The sequence below is a fragment of the Athene cunicularia genome (assembly GCF_003259725.1).
Source record: "Athene cunicularia isolate RWA chromosome 3 unlocalized genomic scaffold, athCun1 chr3_part1, whole genome shotgun sequence".
Classification (NCBI taxonomy): domain Eukaryota; kingdom Metazoa; phylum Chordata; class Aves; order Strigiformes; family Strigidae; genus Athene; species Athene cunicularia.
The window spans coordinates 91,827,815-91,850,769 of record NW_020799097.1 but is presented as its reverse complement, the minus strand read 5'-3'; the positions used below and the strand labels follow the sequence as shown (position 1 = coordinate 91,850,769).

At 35.8% G+C, this 22,955-nt stretch overlaps 1 protein-coding gene across 3 annotated transcripts in view; it reads right to left on the bottom strand.

Annotated features, from left to right (window-relative positions):
* Window positions 1–22,955, bottom strand: part of ZFAND3 (zinc finger AN1-type containing 3) — a 112,305-nt gene that overhangs the window by 85,582 nt on the left and 3,768 nt on the right. For 2 of the 3 annotated variants that reach the window (XM_026844900.1, XM_026844899.1), the window contains exon 3: window positions 6,206–6,214. In XM_026844900.1, the coding sequence (XP_026700701.1) occupies window positions 6,206–6,214 (9 nt within the window). Of the gene's footprint in view, window positions 1–6,205; window positions 6,215–12,292; window positions 12,347–22,955 lie in introns of those variants that run through there. The other variant, XM_026844901.1, reaches the window with a different exon arrangement.

Sequence of the window (22,955 nt, the reverse complement as noted above, 5' to 3'; positions counted from 1 at the left end):
GAAAAGACCCTTGGGATCATGGAGTCCAACCATCAGCCCTACTCTACAAAGTTCTCCCCTACACCTACACATCACATTTCTGCATGTGACAATCATGTGACAATCACATTCCTTCAAATATGGGCAACGGGCACAAACTGAAACACAGGAGGCACCATCTGAGTATGAGAAAACACTTTTTCACAGTGACTGAGCACTGGTTGCTCAGGCAGTTTGCAAAGTCTCCATCCTTGGAGATACTCAAAAGCTATCTGGACATGGTCCTAGGAAATCAGGTCTAGGTGGACCTTGAGCAGGTGGGCTTGGATCAGATGACCTCCAGATGTCCCTTCCAATCTCAACCTTTCTGTGATTCTGTAAAACATGCAGCAGTCTGACCAATGACAAAGAATCCATCTCTGTGTAAAGTAGTTCTCATTAATTGCTGAAAGATCTATCTGCCAGTATTAAGACTGTATTCCTGATACTACTGTTTGAGAATAGAAACAAACAACAGATTTGGACAGCATGCAGAACATCAAATCAACAGCATCCATGAAAATCATGGATGATCTTTTATTGTCAGCTCACAGGAGACAATGATATATGTACCAACACCTATAGATAAATATGATCTCTAAGAAATGGCTGCATTAGGGAAAAAACACATCCCATCTGATAGTGATGATCTGGCCTCAACTACATTCAGCTTCATCACACTCTAGATGCTCTACAGCAATGCTGATAATCCAAACCCTAGGGAATCACAACTAGTGCTAAATATAGCAGTCATCATCATACTGCAAGTAGCACATGAAACCCATCCATACCTCTACACTTGCTTCTCAGAGAGGAAATTCAGGTGAGATCTCAGATCTTATCTTTGTGAAACCTGGTTATCTGCCAACATGGTACTAAAAGGCATCTGGAGAACCATGCAGTGCACTGACACACCACAGATTGCCTAAAGCAAAGGTGAAGCTCACCTGCATATCACAGGCTCTTCCCCACAGTCAAATGAAGTCTGTGTAATGAATTCCTACAGAAAATAAAACCACTACAAATATTATTAGTATCTTATCTAAATGCAAAGTATACTTTGGTGATCTGACTTATTACTAACGTAAATATAGAGCAGAGAATAACATAACATTTAATAACATTCCTACTGAATTTACCTTGGGGAAAGAAAGAACAAACCATCCATAACAGATGTTAATCACACTGCTTAATTAATTTCAGGCATTACAATAAGGAGAACTAAATATGAACCAAAAACCTATACCAAGGAGGTAAATCCATCAGAAAATGCCACATTTAGCAGTTCAGGACACTATGAAAAAACTGTGTTTGAGGCAGTCAAGTAGGTATGCTGGAACACAACATCTTCTAGAAAATCATGCAATGTCACAGAGAAATAAGAGAGCACCTGTGCTCTTGCTGGGTAGAACATTAACATAAAGGGCTGCCAATGGCTTGGAAGCATTATTCTGTAGATATTTAAATGCAGACAGACAGACTTTAAACACTTCAGGCAAGAATATTTGTAATTCTTACAATATTCCATCATAAAATACCACAGTAGGAAAAAAAAAAAAAGTCCAAATACTTTAGTATTGGCAGAGTTCATATGAAGAATGTCTCTGGATTTTTCTCAGAAACACAATGTAATATTGTTTAATTTCTCTCATGAATCTTGCTCCCCTTTTATGAACTCTATCCTGTTATAACAGAATTTTATATGTATTTTTTGTTTCACATCTGTTACACTGGAAACTAACTCTCATTTTTGTCTTGTAACACTGACAGGCACTAAAAGTATATCGAGTATATGGAGTATAAGATTGGAGGGCATTCAGCAAAGCAAATTATTTGCATGTTTACACTTCATGACAAAAGGTATTCTATCACATATCCTACATTCAATACTAGGGTATGGCAACTGATAAAGCATATGTGTGTATAAGAATCTCCGGTCTTCAAAATGGGCAAACATATTTATTTTCTTCTCTTCACATAGAAAATATTTTATATATATATACTTAATATTAACCACACATTCGTTTTGTTTAGCACAATTAAGAGCAATACTCAACTCCATTATAAGTCTTTGGTGCTACTGTCTTGCTCTGGGATTTACTGCATCTGTGGTGACAATGACTGATGCCATCTTCTCCACCACTATTCTCATCTCTCAGCTAATGACAATTTTACTTTTGGAACAACACTTTATAACCATACAGTTTTAGTAATTCTTATTTGTTAAAATTTTTGTATTGTGCAATAAGCATAGCAAAGACAAGTGCCATATATGAACTGAAGAAAACAATGATACATGATTTAAATGAGAAATTCACAACAGAGTAAGAGGATGCAAAAAACAAATGGATACTGTGTATCTGAGAAAATTTAAGTACTATGAGATAGATTTGTGCTATAAAAGTAGTCTAAGTTTAACCTTTAATCTGCTGCTCAAAACCAAAAAGTAAAGTGTACAGTTTTAATTACAATATTATCATAATCAATGGAAAAACTGCTTTGAACTATGCCTATTTATGTTTACAGATAGAAGACTTTCATAGAAGTCCAACTTAATATTGTATGTTGAAGTTCTTATGCAAATAGGAATTCATTTTTTCTTCTCTTTACTGTTTCACTAATAGTTCTGTAAGGTACATTGTCTGCATTCCACATCTGAATTGTACCTTCCAGAAGAGGTAATCTGTTAGCAGCTAGGACATACATTCATACACAGAAAAATAAACGCATGCTAAAGATAGCACCAAACAGAACTCACTGAAGAAATTTTTAGTTTGATTTGCCTAAGGCAACTGAAATAGAGATTTATTTCCAAGAACCTTAACTAAAACTCTGAATAAAGTATCTGATACAAATTAATTACCTTACACCAACTCAGAGGCAAAGGGAAAGGTCTGTGTCAGGTTAACAAATGAAATTTCTACTGCGAAGCTTCCTAAATTGAGAAAAATCTGGTTAATGGAATCCATTTAAGAGTCAATAGCTTCCACTATGGCCCTGACACAGGACAGTGCTTCAATAGACCTAATATTCTCTTACAAATGTCTCCAGTATTATGATGCTGTCAGCTTCCCTTTGCTGTTTTCACCTCGCACTCTCCCATTCATTCACTGCCACATCCACTGTAGCTGATCAATTTTTATTTCACTAGCTGCAAGAGAGACATCTTCTACTTAGAACTGTTGAAGTAGTAGAGAACACATTTCAGGCCATGCTCACCACATTTTCCCTTCCCTTTTTAAACAGGTGCATGACATACAAACATGTGTGATGAGCTTTTTCCCAGGGGGAAAAAATAAAGTATGTATTTACATATGGCACAGAATATGCATAAAGCAGAGAACGTCCTCTTGCAAAAGTCCATTCATAATTCCAGTAAGAGCTGAACTATAAACACATTCTGCTAATCTGTCAAGTGTTTCATATATGTTGTTGGAAGTTAGAAAGCAGATGAAAATGTATTTTACTGACAAAACATTCTCATTACTGCAAAGCACATAGGTAACAAGCCTACATTGTTCCAGTACTTACTCCTAGAAAGGAGAGTATACTCAATCAAGGAATGAAACTTGAAATGATGAGTATTTCCTCTTTCTACTGAAACTGGGTAACTGTCACTTACTTCTATGGAAATACAGTCAAAACAGAGGGGGGAAAAAAGGGTCTGAGAAACATCTCTATGTAATTGTGAGGGAAACGAATACAAACAAATGTGTGTACACAAAGTCTTCCTTATCTAAGTAAGCCAGAACAGCCTCATATAATTTGAAAACCAGAAAGAAATTTTTTTCATCAAGCATGCCAAATGAACAGTCTTTGTGAAGAAGTTGGTCTCAGAATTAAAACCCAATACATTATGCCTTAAGAAGAAAAAAGGGGCAACGGTTTCAACAGTTTGCTATCTTCAGAAGCTATTACAACCTACACAATTGCATAGGACAGAACACCATTCCCCAATGCTGAGTCCTGCGCTTCCTTGCTTTGGTGAATGCAAGAAAATGTGAACACTTACTAAAGGACCTACTATTCAGAAAGCAAGTAAAGGAACATTTCTTTTTAAAGCAGCTTACTTTAATGAATTCAAGATATACTATATATGAGGCCATATGATCAAGAAAAAGACTCATATATCTGCTTATATACTTCAGGAGCATTAGCAGGCTGATTTTGCTCACAACATTCCAGGGTTTACCTCATGAGTAAAAATACTGCATCTGTTAGAGTCTTCTCTAATCTGCTTTAACCTGCACTCACATATTTCAGAAATTGTTCCTCTGTATTACTGCAGAAGTTAATAAGGAAGAGAGAAAATGCTACCTCCATTTATAAAGAGGCAGTTCTTTGTAAGGTGACAGTTCAAACCAAGCATACATTTGTGAACAAAACTCATCTCGCTCTCCTGCGCCATGGAAGAAAGTCCCCTAAAAGCCCACATGACCTCCACCTTGAGAACTCATCCTTTCAAGAAGAAATCTCCTTTTTCCACACAGTCTATTCAGTTAGGGATTTCCCTTTTCCATGCTATTTGTTTGGGATCACAATCTAAGAGAAGATCAATGGCCACTAAACTATGCCAATGAAAAGAATCTGTAAGCAAGGTGACTCCACAGACTAAGCTCTGATGAAGCATCTGTCCCCTCTCCTCCTCTAAGGAAACCTACTCTGTGACTCTGACCTCCAAAAGTAAACATAATTCAGTTACTTATGTTCCATAGCAGACTGTGGAACATAGGCAAAAGTTCTTATACAAATATGTTCCATTAAAAATGCAAATGTAGCTTTGATTCTTTAGTTAAATATACTAAAACAGCTTTAAAAATACAGCTCAAAGTGCAACGTTCAGAATTTTATTGTGTGTTAAAAGTTTTTGCCACTGACATAGAATGGAGAACTTAAAAAAATGCAGGACTTTTCCCACTGCATGTTCCTCATACCAGCAACCTCTGCCTCCCCAGCACACTGCCAATCTCCTAGCTGTCGCACTTGAGCTCAGGCTGTGAATCATCACTTTTATTTGTAAAGCGCACAGCTCTATTTTTGACTGAAGCACACAGAAATTAAAGTCAACTGCCTAAATATTAGAAAACCCACACAACAAAATTCCATAAAAACACTACTGTCATTGTAAAACGAAACTGAAATTAGCATCCAGTTTTTATAATTGTTTTTACTGAAGATCATCTAGAAGATCTATTATGGTGACTAGAACACTAGGGAGTAAAGAATTTTTTCAGGCTTGCTCATAACTTTTCACCACCAGTGCTATCATATGGTATCACCAACTCATGTAGACTCTATTTTTTAATTTACTAATTACTGAATAGCTTTAATGGGTTCCATAAGAATAGTGTCATTTTCCAACCCAGCTGTCAACCCTGCATAAGTGAGTGCAGTAGTACTGTTTAGTGCTTTCAAGAAATCTGACAGGAGTGGCATGACATACTGGCAGACTGTAAGTAAACAGCAACTCACATTTTTATTAAGGTGTTTAGACTGAATCCTAAGATTCAGGATGGATCGTCAAACTTTTCATTTTACACACTTTTCTCATCTCTTCTGCCCTACAGATGGAGCTCTGCATATCCATTTCGCAGCCTACTGACAGAAGAGGAGCTACAGCTGCAATCCCCCCAACTGTACCAGGGAGCCAGATACAAGCTACTGAATATGGAGAAAAATTAAATATTAAAAATTGTCAAAAGTGAGTGTAGTTACTCTATAGATTCTCTTCCAGTTAGCTAATATACCTTTCACAATTTGTCTGTCAGTACCTTGTAACTTCACCTTACCCTAAATTTTTTATCATGGAAGAGACCAATATCACACACATACAAGATTGACACGTTAGAGTTAAGATTAATTTTCAGTTCTTTTGGAAAAGTAATAAGCATACATATAGGAAAAAAAAAAAACACAGTACATTTCAAGCTTGAACATATCTGAATGCCTTGATCAGAAACTAAAACACTTTTGAAACCTCATTATAGAAGTTAAAAGAAAAGGACCAGTTTAAACACCAGACAGCACAGACGCAGAAAACTACTTCAAAAATGCAGCTCACATTTACCATTTATACCTACACAGAAGAGGGTAACAGGAGAAAGGGAGAAGCCTTATCACAAATGACTTATGTTAACAAAGTATAAAAACTGAATGTTTCACTTCTTTTCTCTCAGTGAACTTTTCTTTCTTTTTTCTGATCAAATACCCCATTTTCTTCTGTGCATTTCTGTAGATCAAATTGAATAATTTGAACTTTCATACAAATATTTATTTTTAAAAATTGATCTATTCTGTGTTGGGACCAATCATGAGTATGCTCTGCTTAAGGCAGGAGCTGTAGTCTATGAGATCAGGTTAGAAAAAGCCAAGTTAAACTGACAGCACTATAAGAATACTTGAAAAAAAGGCAACTCCGAAGTAAGATACATGCCTCAGATTCCTTATGTCTATTGGGAACCAAGCTATACCCAACATCCTGTGAAGGTCTCGCTTCTCAGAAGGAAGGAGAAAGATATATTAAAAAAAAAAAAAAAAAAAAAATCAGCATGACCCTCACTTATTTTAATCCTAGAAAAGCTCTCACTCTTGTCTTGCACTTTTTTGGTAAGGTAACATATGCACAAACCTAATGTTTTTATTTTACAAATTCTCTAAAACCCTTTGGGACCACATCTAGCTCAAGTGAAAAAATATCATGGTGTTTGACATGAAGATACAGGAGAGTGATATTTTCTTGAGAGCAATACTCAAATTTTAAGTATAGGTATTTTAATTCCTCTTTGTATCTCATTTGGTAGACTCAGGGAATTTTTTCCTTCGTTCTTTGTAAAGATGAAGCAAATCAATTAACTTATTTGCCTTTTTTCCTCAAAGCAATTTCTGTAGACTACATCACATGCCAAAAGTAGATTCATTCTGTATCGTCTGCAGATGGAGCAGGTGATCAAACTGATTTTACTTCACTAGTTTATGACTTCCAACAAACCAAGGCTTTCTTCAGAAATGCCATTACAGCAAGAGTCAATCCTACTAGATGAGACACACAGCTCAAACTTCTGGCAGAAAAGTTTCCAGCTATCCTTTCATGATCTAAATTTCAGCAACATCAATCAGAAGAAAGAAGCTAACTCTTAACTTTCATAACTCAATCTACCTCTCCAGTCAGTGCATGACTCCAGTTTAACCAGCAGTTCACATCAATTTAAAATGTTTTAGGCACAAAAATATTGAAAACTACTTTACATTGACTTTACTTTCATATCTGAACCAGATGAACATAATTTGAAGACATTAACTTCAATTGAATGTGTTAAAAATATATGCCTTATGTGATTCTGCTGCCACTCTACAAGAGAGCAAGACACTACAAAAACTCCTGGAAAAACACAATTGTCCCACAGAACAAACTGAACATAATTTTCTTCTTCCTCAACTATCACATGTTGCTGGCCATCTGATCACAAGAAAAACAAAACAAACACAAAAAAAGTAAAATCAAATCATCACTTGTCTAATGAATGTAACAGGTTCTGAAATGACCAATTTAAAACCTATCTCAGAAAATTGAGTCCTTCTGCCTAAGGTTGTTTAGTGAATTATTTGCCTTTCACCTTTTTTTTTTTTTTTTTTTTTTTTTTTTTTTTTTTTTTTTTTTTTTTTTTTTTTTTTTTTTTTTAGAAAGTGTTGAGTGTTTTCCTTGCATACATCATCCCTCTTGGCAGAAGTCTGTGCTCCACCAACACTGCCAAATACCAGGTCACCTACATTTGTGACTAAATTTTGTCTGAAGGACTGTAAGTCTCCAAGTAGGATGGTGAAATTATCTTAAAAGCAAAATAAAGAATTTACTTCCACTTCTCCAACCTCTTACTGGTTATGCTGAGCACTCTAGCTCTATCTCTATGGATCTAACTCTTTCCTAAAGTTAAAAGCAAATGTTTCATCAGGAGTACCCTGAAATTTTGATTAAAGTATTGAATAGAAACTGGATTATAAAACCCATTTGTCTTCCACAGGCAAACAGAACTTCCTTATCAGTAACTTCTAGTTAGGGTTGACCCATATTGAATCAGAGCAAAAAAATCTATAGTGAAAACATTTCTAAAATGCCAGCTGCAAACCTGTACCCAGTTTTGCAAAAAGGCTCTTTTCAAAGCAAACAAAAAAACCCTAACCATCAAGACTGACAATTTAATTTCAAATAACTTTCCCACCTCTCTGTACATCACATGAAATTCACATCACCAAATAGCAAACAGTGTCACAAGGCAGTTACTGAAAAGGCATTATAATGCTCACTAAAGGCAGAATTCTCTGAACAGTTACTATCCCTTGCAATACCAGCATGGATGGACATGGGGATCTCTTCTTCTGCAGTTTACTCTTTCTCACTGTGATTTCAACTTCTGCTTACCTCCTGATGCCCTAAATGCTCCAAAAGCACTTTTTCATACCTGAAAGCAAATCTAAAGCAGAGATTGATCTTACATTATAATCTTTCTAGGGAAAGTCTACTTCAAGCAAGGTACTGCTTGCTTATCAAGCTATTAATTTTAATATTCCAGCAATAAGATTTTTTTCCTTTAAATTCCAATCTGAAGACAAGTAATCCAGTAATAGAACATCAACGTTAATTTAAGAGAAAATGAAAAAATGGCTTAATAACACTGCAGGAGGATAACATTCTACAGTAAGTCATGGAGGCATAAAATTTTCAAATTCTTTCTGTACCACTGTATATTCCTGCTAATAGACCAGAGCACAGCTGAAAGATTTTTAATATCTTGCTGCACAAAAGGAAGGAAAAAAGCTAACTTTTACAGTCTTAGTTTCCCTAATCAGCAGTAAAATGGGGGGGTGGGGGTGGGGGGTGGGGAGAGAGAAGGCAAGAAGCCTCTTTCCCTTGAGCAAAAGACAGAAAATGAGATATAGTTAACCACAAAATTCAACTCCATATTAAGCCTCTGTTTAAAAAATGACACTAAATAGTACCATTAAAAAGTTTTCACAAAGTTTTAACTAGAGACCCACAACAGCACAGGCCAAAAAAGCCATGACAGTAGTTTGCTACTAGTTTCATTTGATCACCCTTCAACTGGAAGCTGAGGTACACCCGTAACTCAGGAAACTTCTTCATTACCACAGTTATGGATGAATTAGTGTTTTGTAAAGGTGACCATGCCCTTACCAGAGTACAGCCTTTTGCTCTACACAATATCAGACACAATATAAAAGGGAAGAAGATTTCTCTAATACAAGGCAGTAAAAAAAAAGTCAACATTTTGGACACAGTAAATGCCATGCCACTGTAACTTCTCCCCACACACAATGCTTAGCCATTCAGAGAAGGGGGAATCAAAGAGGAAGGTTTACGTAGAAACCAGCAAGTATCTCAATCCTCGCAGTTAGATACGTACACACGTTCTGCACCTACTCAGCCTCAGACTTGGTGGAGAATGCAGAACACAACACGGGATGTCTTCACCTGCCCAGTAATACTACCTCACATTAGTTTATCCTTTCCTTCAATTTTCACATCCTGAATTCCTTAAAATTTCACTAAGGAAAGAAGAAATGAAAGAAATTGGTTCTAACCTGGCAGCTCTTAAAATCTGACAGTTCTTTCTAAAAATAACGTTATTCTAATCCTATTTCACAAAAACTGATTTAAATCAAAATGTTTTATAAATTGGTGATCAGAGTTTAAATACTGATTCTCAGTCACTGTTCACATTTAAACACACCAACTTGCAATAAAAGATGGGTTTTACATGAAACTCATCACTTTTTGTCAACTAAAAGAACTAAAGAATATCTACGTGCATTTACAAAATAATAAAGCTTAGTATCTGTACTGTTTTGTTGGACATTTCTTGTTTGCTAACTTATTTGTCTATCCATAGTTTAGGAATACATCTGAATGCAAATTGGAATTAAATAGAAATTTACAAATAGAAGAATTTAAAACTTATTACTTGGTTAAATATGAAGTTACCTCAAATTCCTAGGATGATTTTTTTTTTTTAAGTTTAAGACATGCTTTGTATTTAGAGGAACTACTTCTGTTAGTAAAAATGATTGCTTCAGACTGTCATACCCTGCATGACATTCCTTCCCAACACCTCTGTTTACAAATTAAAGCAAAGAGGCCAGGAAGCTAATTTTCTTTCTTACTGTTTCATGATTTCATGTTAATCATTAAAATACTTAAACCAAACCAAAATTAATGAAATATTTCCCGCACTTCCAGAAGAGTGTATAACAAGAGGTAGTTTAGTATTTCTGTACAAGTGCTTAGCCAGTGACTCCATAACTTCATGACTCATCTGCTCCTTTATAGCATGTAGCAAGTAAAAGCTAGTTGATTCAAAAAAACATATGTGGGATTTGGCATATCACAGAGCTCTTTCAATTTCTGAAGCATTATTTTGATAAGGAATTGACAAGTTAACATAAAATTCTAAAAAGTGAAGTAACTTCATAATGGCAAATACAATACAATAAATATAAAATACAATTCAGAGTAAAAAGTCCTTTCAGATAATTTACATAAAATATAGAGAACATATCTAGAGAGAATGTATATACTTAAAATACAGAATATGTATATGTTTATATAAACACAGATCAACATTTTCGCTTATTTCCCCACTAAATATGCAGACACACAAAAAATATGGTCTGGATTAAAAGATCTTTACTTTATTCCTGACTGTCATGGAATATCATCGCAGGGAAGAGAAAACAATAGAGAACTTCAGTATTTTTCTATGCAGTGAAGAGTATTTTAAAACCTACATAAACAAGAGCATTTAATACGGCCATTACTCAAGCATAGTCTAAGATGCACGACTTCTGTTTGACAACACAGGGCTTGAAACGCCACCCTCACACACATTTATATGGGTAAATACATTCAAAATCTGTTTTGAATTTTGAACTCTGTAGAATGGTTTAAAAGTTTTCTTAACTAAACCCTTATAAAATCCATTAAATGGATTCTGAACAATTTTACTAGAGTGCAGAAACAGTTACAAACTGTTCTTGTTCTTCACAGAAATAATCTTCAACTTGAATTTATATAAATTATGTGCCATCACATCAGTAAGATTATCTGCTTAACTTTTTTATTTTAAAGCAGCTAGTCTCTCATTTGAATAACTTGGTAAGCCTAACTATAGAACAAGCTGTCATAAAATTATACAAGGTTTAGTACACTTTCGTTATTTTCTGAAGTCTCCTATAAGGAGATACACTCTCAAGTCCTACTGACAATATCTTGAGAAGTCAAAAGTGACCTGTAAGTTTACTGTCCCTGTAAGTTAAGGCACAATTTAATTTCTCAGGCTCAGGTGTGCATATGGAAACACTCACAACTGACTATTCATTTTCTCTCTACAGGGAGTTACTTATTGCAGCTTGCTATGTGGAAGAAAAAACAGTTTCAAGTTAAAAACAAAGCAATTTCTTCTGCTCTCCTGTAAATGGACATTCTGCACTTTGCTACAGTACCCACAGAAAAGGCCCCAATAAATATCTTAAAATTACTTTGACCATTTACTAGGGCATGGTCAGCAGAACACAGAGCTGCTCACAATGTCAGATGTTTATGCAGTAGTAACTCACGTAAATATCTTATAAATCAAGAGCAAAATAGCTTTCATTCTGTCAAAGAGAGCTCAAGTGCGAACAAATACATGAAATCTGACCTTTATGTCCAAAAAAGCTCTTTTGGTTACCACCAAGAAAAACAGGTTCTGTTGCAAAAGCTTCCAACACTGCATTTCTAAACGTCTTTGATGAAGACTGCTATACATATTCCTCCCACTGAGGTACACCAAGACCATTTAAAGAAAACAAAACAAAACAAAACAAGATGGACTGAAATGCACTGGAGATCTACTGCTATCCACAGCTACCAGATATATTGATTTGGATAATATTGCCAGCCATCTTGATTTTGGCTTCAGAGACACTATTTTTCAGTTCAGTTGTTCATAGATCCAAAAGTCCAATTTAAGAAAAAAAATGTTATGCATATTGGAACCCATCCAGTCACCTCTGACTAGCAGCAGACATGCATCAGGTATGATTTTCATGTGCTCATTATCAAAACAAGTGACTGTTATGTCTATTTTAAATTAAAACCTTACAGTTAGAAGTTTCCAATTATACAATCAATTTAGCTCTTTAAAAATAATAAGTACAGACACTAACAGAAATGGTGCAGAATAAAGGCTAATATTTGAGGTATTTCTCAACATTAACTTACCTTTGTTAACTGGGTAGATGTCAACACCCATTACAGGCTTCTGCATTTCTAGGATTATTTGTGTCTATCAGTTTTCTCTAGATACTAGTGAGTCTCATTTTTTAAAAAAAAAAAAAAAAAGAGTCCACGTTGTCAAAATCTAGCTTTAAAATTGCTGCTCAAAGTTCTTCAGCAGATGGCAGTTCTGCTGAGGACTTGAAGGGATGCATGGACTTTGCTGAGGCACAGAAAATGTCATTGTGAAAGAGTGCACTGACCTACACTGGGATCAGTTTCCTGTTTCTTCACATATTGCAGGGAAGGACATGTCAAGAGGTGAACGAAAGCTTGTCTATTAAGAGCAGTAATATAAGAGCACTATACTATATAAGAGCACTATACTAAACATCGCTAAAGCACAATGGTCAATAGCACAATATATTTCATTTTCAGCCTAGAAATGAGCCAGACTGGTATTTTCCTCCTCAGAAACCACCTAAAGTGTTGGAGGGTTTTTTTCCCCTACTCGGAAGCAAAAGAAAGAACAGGAGGCAAAAAGCCAACTATCTTTGGTTAAGAGAGCAATGCCTGTAACTTACATAATTACCAGTGAAGAAATGCATCTTTTATTGCTGATTTATCTCACTGCAAACAACTTCTACTTCAAGTAAAGAGAATTTAACTGGAAACAAGTGAATACAGAGTCTACTTTGAGCAATCCTTAAGCATCTGAGATGCACATGTTTACTTTTGGTCATTTTTAATGCTTACAACTTCCCAACACACTTACTGGCTGTTGATAACTTGCTCTCTATTGATATGGGACTTTTCCCACAGAGCTGGGCAGAAATGCTCTAAGCCCAGAATATAAAAGCTCCTGCTATTTAGGAACCAAGATCAAATAAAATTGCTATCAATTTTTCTGAACTGCTAATAGATATAAACATACAGAAACACAAAACAAAGTTTAGAAAGCTCCAAGGTTTCCTCCTTATACACGAAGTTCATTCACCTTGTTCAACATGAAATTTATCTGTTCACTTATTCAAGTAAGAAACAGCTATACTATGGGTAACATTAGTAGTACAAACCAGAACATCCCTCCCAATTTGTCCCACGACAAGTCTTAATGCAAATAAGAGAGAAAAATCTTGCATTATGCCCTGAAAACCATTACTAGAGCTGCTTTTATAGCATCAGTGGACTCCATAGAAGACTACCACTATACTGCTCATTCAGCTTCAAGCAGTTCTGATTACAAGAGAGACAGAGCATTTGGGTCCAACTTGTGACCTGACTGCAGCCCAACAGCTCTGAATCAACACCCCTGACTCATGGTTTCCAAATGCTTTGGCCCAGTTAAGTCACAGTTTCACGTAACTGAATTTATTTATACCAGAAGGATAGGGGTGGCATTACAGGATGGCAAAATCCTATGCTAAGCTTAACAATTCAAGCAGTCTGAAATCAGGAATTGTTTGAACTACTAATCATTTTTGTACACTTGTGATCTGACCTTTTCATTAAATTTTAAACTACTTTTATAATGCAGGCAAACAATCACAGAACCCCTATTTTAGAGGACCCTTAACTTGCTTACTAGATAGAATGAAAGACGTTCAAAACATGAAATTGGAATTTTATAGAAAGCAAAGCTTGTTTCTGCTAGCCTCCTGACTTAATTTTAACTCCCAGGAAAATTCTCATGAGAAATCAGAGAACACTAAATTCTACCCCACTGCCTCTGCCACAGAATTCCTATGTAATCTCTGTAAATTCTTCCTCCTACTCATATTTATTTTCAGGATGTTAGAATAGGTATTCTTGGGTGCCCCCCAGCAGAAGCATTCAGTACCCTTGCAGTTCCATAGAGGTAGTGAGATCTATACTTTCGATGCTTAAAGCATCATAAAATTATATGCTTTGGGGGAAAGAGATTTAGAAAGAGGTTACAGTCCCAAGGCTTCTCAGTATTGATATCCAGTACCTATGGATGTTTGACATTTGTGCTTTAGATGCTTATCTGTGTATAGTGAACAAGAATATCACCAGCTTAACTCACAAAAATGTAAAGATGGTAAATTACTTATTTTCCTAAAGTGCTAGGAGGATAATTAGCTCTCTAAAGAATTCCTATAAAGAAAATAATTATTCTCCATTCAGGTCAATGTTCAGATGCTGTAGTAAAAAGATACAGGGCATGATTCCTATTCAGTACAATGAATGAGAGTACAATTCTGTGGAAACACCCCTACAGTGTTGCAATTAAAATGTGTAGCTTATTTCTTTCTTAATAGCGAGAGATGTTATTCATTAGAAATACTAGTGCCTGTGGTGCATGCAGAACCCCCAGTGTCTTCACATCAGGCAGGGTATCTGTTTAAAGGAGACATTTTCAGCAAACAGGACTTACCTAGACGCTATTTATTAACCTGCGATTTAAACGAGGAGATTAGGCCAGTAATCTTATGCTTTCTTGTACTCTTTGATCCTTTTAACATAATTAAAAGACAGTTATAATGCATGGACGTGGATTGGATTATTATTAAGGCACCATAACCTGTCATTTCTTAAATCTTTAGTGCCAGAGATTCAGTCAACAGTCTATGCTTTCTGCAAAGGAAAGGAACAAAATCTTACACATTCAGTTACTAGAGATGCAGTTATTTCAGATATCTTTTCACAAAAGGTCTTTTCTACAGTCTTGCAAGTTTAGCAAGATTCTGTCCTGTCCCGTGTCGTGTCCCATCCCCGTCCCCCCCCCCATTACAGAGATTTGTCTATTCACAATTAAGGTTAAAACCAAATTCCTGCTGAAAACTATTTTAACCTACTCTTATTCTCCCTCACTAGTTATTAGGTGATATTTTTATATGATCACAAGAAAAAATTTTATCTAAAGGGGATTCCCCCCTCAAATTATGGAAATTAGTCCAACAGTTTGAATGTTAACTTCTAAAAATTCCCTCTCATTCAGCATAAAATACCAACTTCTGTATCTCTGAAGATAGTCATTATACTTTTCCCTTTCCATCTAATTAATACTACACGTAAACTCATTCATAGACGTTTTAAAATAAACAAAAAAACCCAGTAAAAAAGCAAAGTTATAGTTGTATCAACTAAATCTGCATGAGCAGTTTGCCCTCTGGTGACTAACTTTGTGAGAACATACAAGATTTGTAATAGATATGTGAAGACTGGTATGAATAAAAAAAAAAATTTGAATGTTTGCAGGCTCCACAAGAAACAGCATTAAAAGGGTTAAAAGAAATGATATGCATTCATTGCAACAGTGCAATGTAATTGAATTCAAATTAAGAAGCGAAACAAACTGAACTAAAGATAAAAGTGTCAAAAAGATGAAAATAACTGCAACGGTGGAATAACCATGTACAGGAGAGAACTGAAATTCCAGAATTTTGCCTAAGACTTATGAGTGCCAAGAAAAAATAAAGCAGCCAGTGGTCCCTTACAGTATTCATTCCTCAAGGGTATAAAAGGCAAATGCAAAATCAGCTTATCATCATTGTGAGGGTTCAATATCTAGAACTCCTTGTTCTCCATGTCACACGCAGGTGATGTTGACCAGACTACTTGGACATGCATCTTGAGGCTCGTGAGTAAATGGGTGTGAAATCATAAATATACAGAAACAACAATTACAGATTTTGTGAAATAAAATTACCTTCCTCCTCCATAAGATCTGACATTAATTTGTTACACTAGTTTCCTGCACTATGAATAACACTATGCTGAAGTTGTGGGGTGGGGAGGTGGTGGGTAAATCTGCATAACATACAACCAAAGCACCAAGCTTCTGTCCCAGAGTTTGGGCAATTTACTGAGGGCCTCAGGGCCTTGACTGACTTTGAAGACAGTTAATTTGCATTTTAATCTGATACGTGCTAATGGCATGCTTACTTCAAGCTGATTTGGAAGAGGAAAATACAGATATCCTCAAAATTACCCTTTGTTTCCTAAGATAGGGCTCTAAATTTATCTCAGCTCCTTAGATGACCACTGTTACCGTACTGAACATCATATATATTTTATCTTCACAAACATTCCAGTAAAGTAGGAAAATATTATCATCTCTCAGTAACTAATAAGGAACAGAAGTGGAAGACAAAAAAAGTTACTAGTGTCACAAAGAAATTCCCATTAACTGTGAAAAGGAAATCAGGCCTCAAGTTCCTAGCTAGCTGTCTAGCTGCTAGATCACATTCCTTTCACCTAAAATGGACACAAAGTTGAAAAGTCAGTTACATTTTGTTCTATTATGCAGATCACATTTGCCCTGTACACCTGCTTACCTAACAGCTTAAAGCACCTTAGCAAACAGCTATACTTCTCTTACACCTAGCTGCTGAGCTAAAAGGTTTTCACAAGGGTAATTTTTCTTGATCTTGCCTTGCTTGTGTATGCAGTGACTGTTGAAATGTTGTTCAAGACAATCACCATGACTGTTCACCTGAATTCCTTCTCAGTGTCCTTAGCTGAAGGCTGTTGGTGGACAGTAACTTCTTTCCTTTTAAGATGAGCAAGCATACAGAACGTGCAAGTTAGTATGAAGAGAGAGGAAAGGAAATGTTGGGGCTGGAATGCAAGAAAGAATTACAAAGTAGAAATAACTTCTAAAATTGCTGGATGTCTTGCTTGAATTCACAAGGAAGTTTAGCTAATGTAAAGACCAGTAGAATACTGGATAATTTCTGCAACAAATCACAAATATTGATGGTTAGAGTTACACATTCCCAGTTACCTCAAAATGGTAAAATAACAATGAGCCCTTCCTCATGGTCACCTAGCACATAACCTTAATACTCTTACTAAATAAGTGTTGCTTCTAGATTCCTTCCTTTATAAAATACATTCTGAAACCAGCTCTCTTACCACGTGGCACTCTTCCTGTCCTGCCTCAGCCTCTTAGGTAGCAGTACAAAGGGAAAGAGAAAAGTTAGCTGATAGTCCGTTACAGTTTTCATGTGGCATTAGCGATTAGAATACTAGAAAACATGCAGTCAACTTGACAGCTATCCTTATACATTCCTAAATACTCCACGTGCAGTATTGCCTAACATGTCTCCAACAACAAACTGAAATTTATTTGCAAGGTGAAGAATGAATCTGCATCATACTTCTCAAAGGAATGAGTCCAATGTTTCTAAAATATGGTCACTATTACTGACCTCTCTTCCCAGAGAGAAAGAGTTAAATACCCTCTTTTATTCCCTGAAGCCTACTGGTCCCACGCAGAGGTGCCATGTTTTATTTAAAACATGCTCTCTCTCAGTAACCACTTGTTCTAATTGGCAAGGCAAGGCTGGGTCCCCAAAGCACATAGCTCGTTATATTCAGTTTGGATTACAAAAACACGATGAAACAAACTGCATCGAAATGTACAAATTAACAGCTCAGGAGTGCACGACATGGACATGGAATTAGATTGTAATATGGAACAAACTCCACAGGGAGGCTAAGGAACAAACCGCTAGTGTCTCTATAAACTACAGAAGGTTTCCAAACTAGCAATACACAAAACAGAGCACACACTTTTCTATAAATCAAGCAAATTGCCAAATGGGAAAAAAGAAAAATATTCCTTCTCCTATCTTATGCATGCATTTATAGGAGAATGGAGTTACAAGAAGTTTAATAAATTAAACCTGTGGGTTGCACATTCTAAATAGGTAACTCTGCTTTCATGCTGGCAATGTGCAAACATCATGGCAATTAAGTCATATTTCTAAACTTTTTTTTTTTTTTTTTTTTATTTTTTTTTACATCATCAGAGAACCTATACACAAGAGACTAAATTACAGCTGGTGTTTCAATGCGTCATTTGGAAAGGTTAAGAGTTAGACGGTGAACAAGATATCAACAAAACAAAGAAACTGGCTCTACCATAAAGAAAACATACTACAAGACAGAGCTATGAAAAACTAAAAATAATGCAAGTCTCGGACAAAAAAGGGATGAGCTCTTATTTGCTTGTAGATCAATCTGTACAATGGGACTGGCAATCCCCTGAGATAAGAAAAAGAAAACACATGGAAAATATTAGTGATGTCTTGTCAAGACAGTGGAAAAAAATTAAGACTGTTTGAGTCTTTTCAGGTAGCCAGTATTGAGAAGTCTTATTTTTGCTTGCATGCAATTTATATTTTTAACAAATGAGCCCCAGATTACTAGCCTATGAATTCAGCAAGATGCAATCCAATGAAACTGCCACTAGTGTCCTACAGGGTAGTTTGCTGATAGATGAATCAACTGTAAAACATTAGAGTTCTTAATTAAAAGGCATTCCATTTTCTTAGACTGTGTTGGTGAAAATACAACTTCAAATGTGACTGGAAAAATCCCTACTAACTTGAAGTTAGTAGTAGCCAGAAAGAAAAGAGAAAAAGAAAAGCCTGTCCTACCCCAACATACAACATTTGAGTGCCAGCTGTGAAAGAAATTCTCTTTTCTTCCACTAACAATTGTACAGAAACAGAAGTACTTCATGGATCTGTTCTCCATCATGCTTGCCCCTTCCCACTATTTTACATGGGGAAAGATGAAGAGGAGGGAAAAGGAGATAATAATTGAGCAAATCAAACCAGCAGCTGAGCCACTGGCCTTATTTGACACCCTATGCCGCACTGCTGTGCACACAAAACCTTCACAGAGCCAAGTCCCAGGCAGATGAGTGCTGTGGCTTCCATACAGCATCTTTAACACTGTTCTATATAATACATAGCAAAATCATATCCGTATTACCACAAAGCAGCATAGAAGCCCCATACTCCACAACTTCCATGTAATGATAATATAGACAGAGAAAAAAGTGGACTTCTCATGTAATATTATACTAACTTCACTCAAAATGTGATCCCTATTTAACTCTTAAAACTCCAGCAAGCTAGAAAGCTTCAGGTATCCTTCTCTCCCATGTTTCCAATTCTCCTGGATATACTGAGTACTAGGAACACATAGCATAAGTATGTTGGATAATCTGGTTGACAGCACTATTTTTGACTTAAGTAGAACAATTAGTCCTAAGCTTAGACAATACAACTATACTTGAATAAACTAATTTTCTATTAATTTGTATTTCCCCTCCAAAACCTTAAGACAGGTTAGGGGAGAAGCAGCCAACTGAAAACATATAAATCTTTTCCCACTCCTTCCACAAATTATTGCCATGTTCTAACAACCCAGAGCTATTACTCAAATCTCTACATTTTCTTAAAGCCACAGAATAAAGCATACTAACACAGTAAAAAGAAAATTTAGGGTCAGCAGAGCAAATCAAGCTTATTTATAAGTGAAGCTCAACTAAAAGTAATTCATCCATTTTTTTTTTCTTAATTCCATTTAATGGTGACCGTGTCTCTCAAGCTTAGCATACATCTCACCATTTCAAGTTTACTAACTATGCTAAGACATCTTTTCCTTACCAGCTTTCCCCTTTTAAAAGTTCTTCAGGCATAGAGTAAAAGTTATTAATGTATGCCAAACAATATCTATGTTTGTATCTGGAATGCTATAGTTCTTTATTAATAGGTGCTCTAGAAATATCTTTGTTGCCACTACAACCAGCTATCTAATTTTTCAAAGAATTATTTAGCTGCTAACCTGACTGTGAAGTAAAAAGTTGAAGATGAAGCTTGACTACTTCCAAGTGCTAGCCAGCAAGCACTGTTTTTTGTAGCAAGCAGTCCATGTACTTCAAAATACAAAGACAGACATGAATACAGCAACAAATTCTAGCCTAATGAAGCAACAAATTGAGGCAGTTTCAATTAGGAGCCAACAAAGGGAATACCATAATGAAAAAGAAACATTCTGTGTACAGATAAAGAAAAGAAGTACTTAGTGCTGTTTTCAAAAATCTGAAAATGCTTGCTGCTTTTCAAGCAAAGTACTAAAATGCGTGGATTCACATCAGAAATTACAAGAATATGGAAAATGCAAATGTACCAAATTTTTAATCATTCATTTAGGAATGAAAACTTTATGGAGAAGGGGTGAATAAAGCATAATCTATCATTTCTCATACAACAGGATACAGCAAAGATAATAAAAACCTGAACCAGCAACATGCAAGATGTACCTGTTGAAAAGGTTTCTAGAAAGCAAACTGAAAGCTTGACCAAGGATCAAGTTAACAGCTGATTAACAGCAAAATCTATTTAAGCAGGAACACTAATTTTGTCAGTTCATGCTTACAGTAGGTGTTATTACTGCAGACAAGAGAGCATTCTGAATAGCTCCCAGGATTTACAAAGACTGAGAGAAGAGAAAATTGTGTTATTCAAGTGACTCTGAGTCACATAAAACCTCCAATTTTGTAAGCTCTGAAAACTGTGCACAACTTAAGCATGACAAAACAAAGGTCTAGTGAACAAAGCAGAAGAGTTAAGATGCATGAAAACATGAAATAACTCTACAGTCAGACATCTTGAGTGAGTTCAAGAAATAGAAAGCATAGCAAATGATACTTCCAGAATCTGATGATATATAGGTCTAAATGCCCCCCCATCAGATCTTTCAAATTTAAAAGAATGAAAGATACTATTAAAATTACAAAATTTCATAATCTGTCACAGATCTAAGCATATGTATTGAAAATACATATGTGGTTCCAACAATACCAGTATGTTAAAAAATGTGTTTAATTTCAAACTAAAAATAAAAACGAAGAGTCAACGCCCCTAAAACTCAGAAAATTCTTGGGTTATATGATTAAAGTGTTTTCTGGCACTTCACAGAACATGAACATAAATATTGCATAGCTGGATTAAGAGAGATGGACACCCACCTCTAAAAGCTTCAATTACACTTTCAGACAGAAGGGCTATGAAACTGATTCACAAATCCATGAATACTCCAACCATCACTTCAACTAGTGGTTTTCCAAGTGTATCTCTCCACCAAACCATCCAGTGCTGCACTTACCTTATGCTTCATATTGCTACTAAACAAGCTGAAATCCACTTCCTGCACCCCTCTTTCCAATGCTGATAACACAAATTAAACTTTAGACTCACAATCAAATGGATTCAAGTCTGACTGCATTTTTAGTGGTTGATTTAAGTAGAAAGTCTAAGTTTTACCATTGTCTGCATTTAAATGCTTGTTCTTACTCTGTAGTAGCTTGTTCTGTGACTGTTCCCAGAGGTTTCAATTAAAACTGAGTTCTTGAGGTACCAGGTGTTGTTTCTGTGAATATTTGTAGAATTCCTGCCTGAAAAAGCCTACTTTGTAAAAGTGGCTTTTCAGAAGTATTCAAACAATGTCCCTACCTGAAGTTAATATTAAAACTACCATAAGCCTAATGGAAGCAAAGATAGATCAATAAAAAGTACTTTTGAAAAATTTCACTCATCACTCCTGTATTTTAATCATTCAGACTTCACAGTTTACAGTACTGAAAGAAGAGAGGTTGCAATAATAACAAAAGATGTGGTGTCACTAAGGGAGATACTCTGGCTATAATTTGCATTTTTTCACTTACCAGACTATATTATGTTTAAAAAACCCACACACTTTATTGTATTTGTATTCAGGATGTGCAAGAAGTCTGAAGCAACTATGCCTTAACCATCTGAAGAGCAAATTTATTTGAAGCAATTTAATATGTAGGATTACACTTGTACTGTATCTGGAGACTTTGAGGCATTGATAGCTGTGGTCAGCACTGAATTGGAGATAGAATCTTGTAAAGTACTTTGCAGAAGTACAATTAACTTGAAATTATTTCAGAGAGGCTCTTGAACATTTCAGAGTCTCCTGCTTCTGCAGAGCTTAAAGAAAACAAGTCAGGTATTCCTTCCTGGAACAGGCAGATGGGGTGAAGAGGAGGCAAAGAGGGATGAAGAGGATAGCTAACTTCAAGCTCCTCTCCAGTATTTATCAACCTTTATGTGCAAGCAAAGAACTAGTCTGCAGCAAATGAACAGCAGATTTGTGGTTGTACAGAAAGGCTTAGTGAATCTTCTAGAGGTAGGTCTTAGTGTAGTCATTGGGCTCTTCTAGGCAATGAGTTCCGCATATCTGTGCATTATCTGGCTCACTCTTGCCATAGAAAGTTGAACAATTTAATATCTGTAATAACCTGTGAAAAGTATTCCTGTGTTTAATATAAGAAAATGTACAAAGATAGACAAAACAAGGAATTCCAGTCTTCCTGCTACACAATCTGTTGCCTCTGCTGTTGGTTTCATCTTTGCACAAATGGGAGTGAAAATTCAGTGAACCTATCTTGATAAATTTAGAAACCACAAGCATTTGGTCAAACAAGATGGCAAACTGACAGCCCCTGACCATTGTCCTTTGCTCCGATTTCTGTGTTAATTAACATCACCAACATCAAACTATGACCATTTTTCCCAGGGGATGGGGAAGAGAGGAAGGGCAGAAGCAAAGAACTCATGCTCATGTATTTACAAATTTGTACGTAGTTCAGAAAGTCTGAAAAAACAGTAAAGATAGGAAGGGTCCGTGTAGTAACTTGTATCACAATGTAAACCAAACGTTTTCATCTCTTGCTGACTTGCTGCTCTTTCCCCCTGTTCTATATAAAAAGGTAATGCTTACACAAAGGGGCTTTACTGCTGTGTGTGTCTGAATTTATTTTTTTTTTAAATAGGAAAACTAGACTCTATCCCTTCCCTCAAAAAAAAAAAAAAAAAGG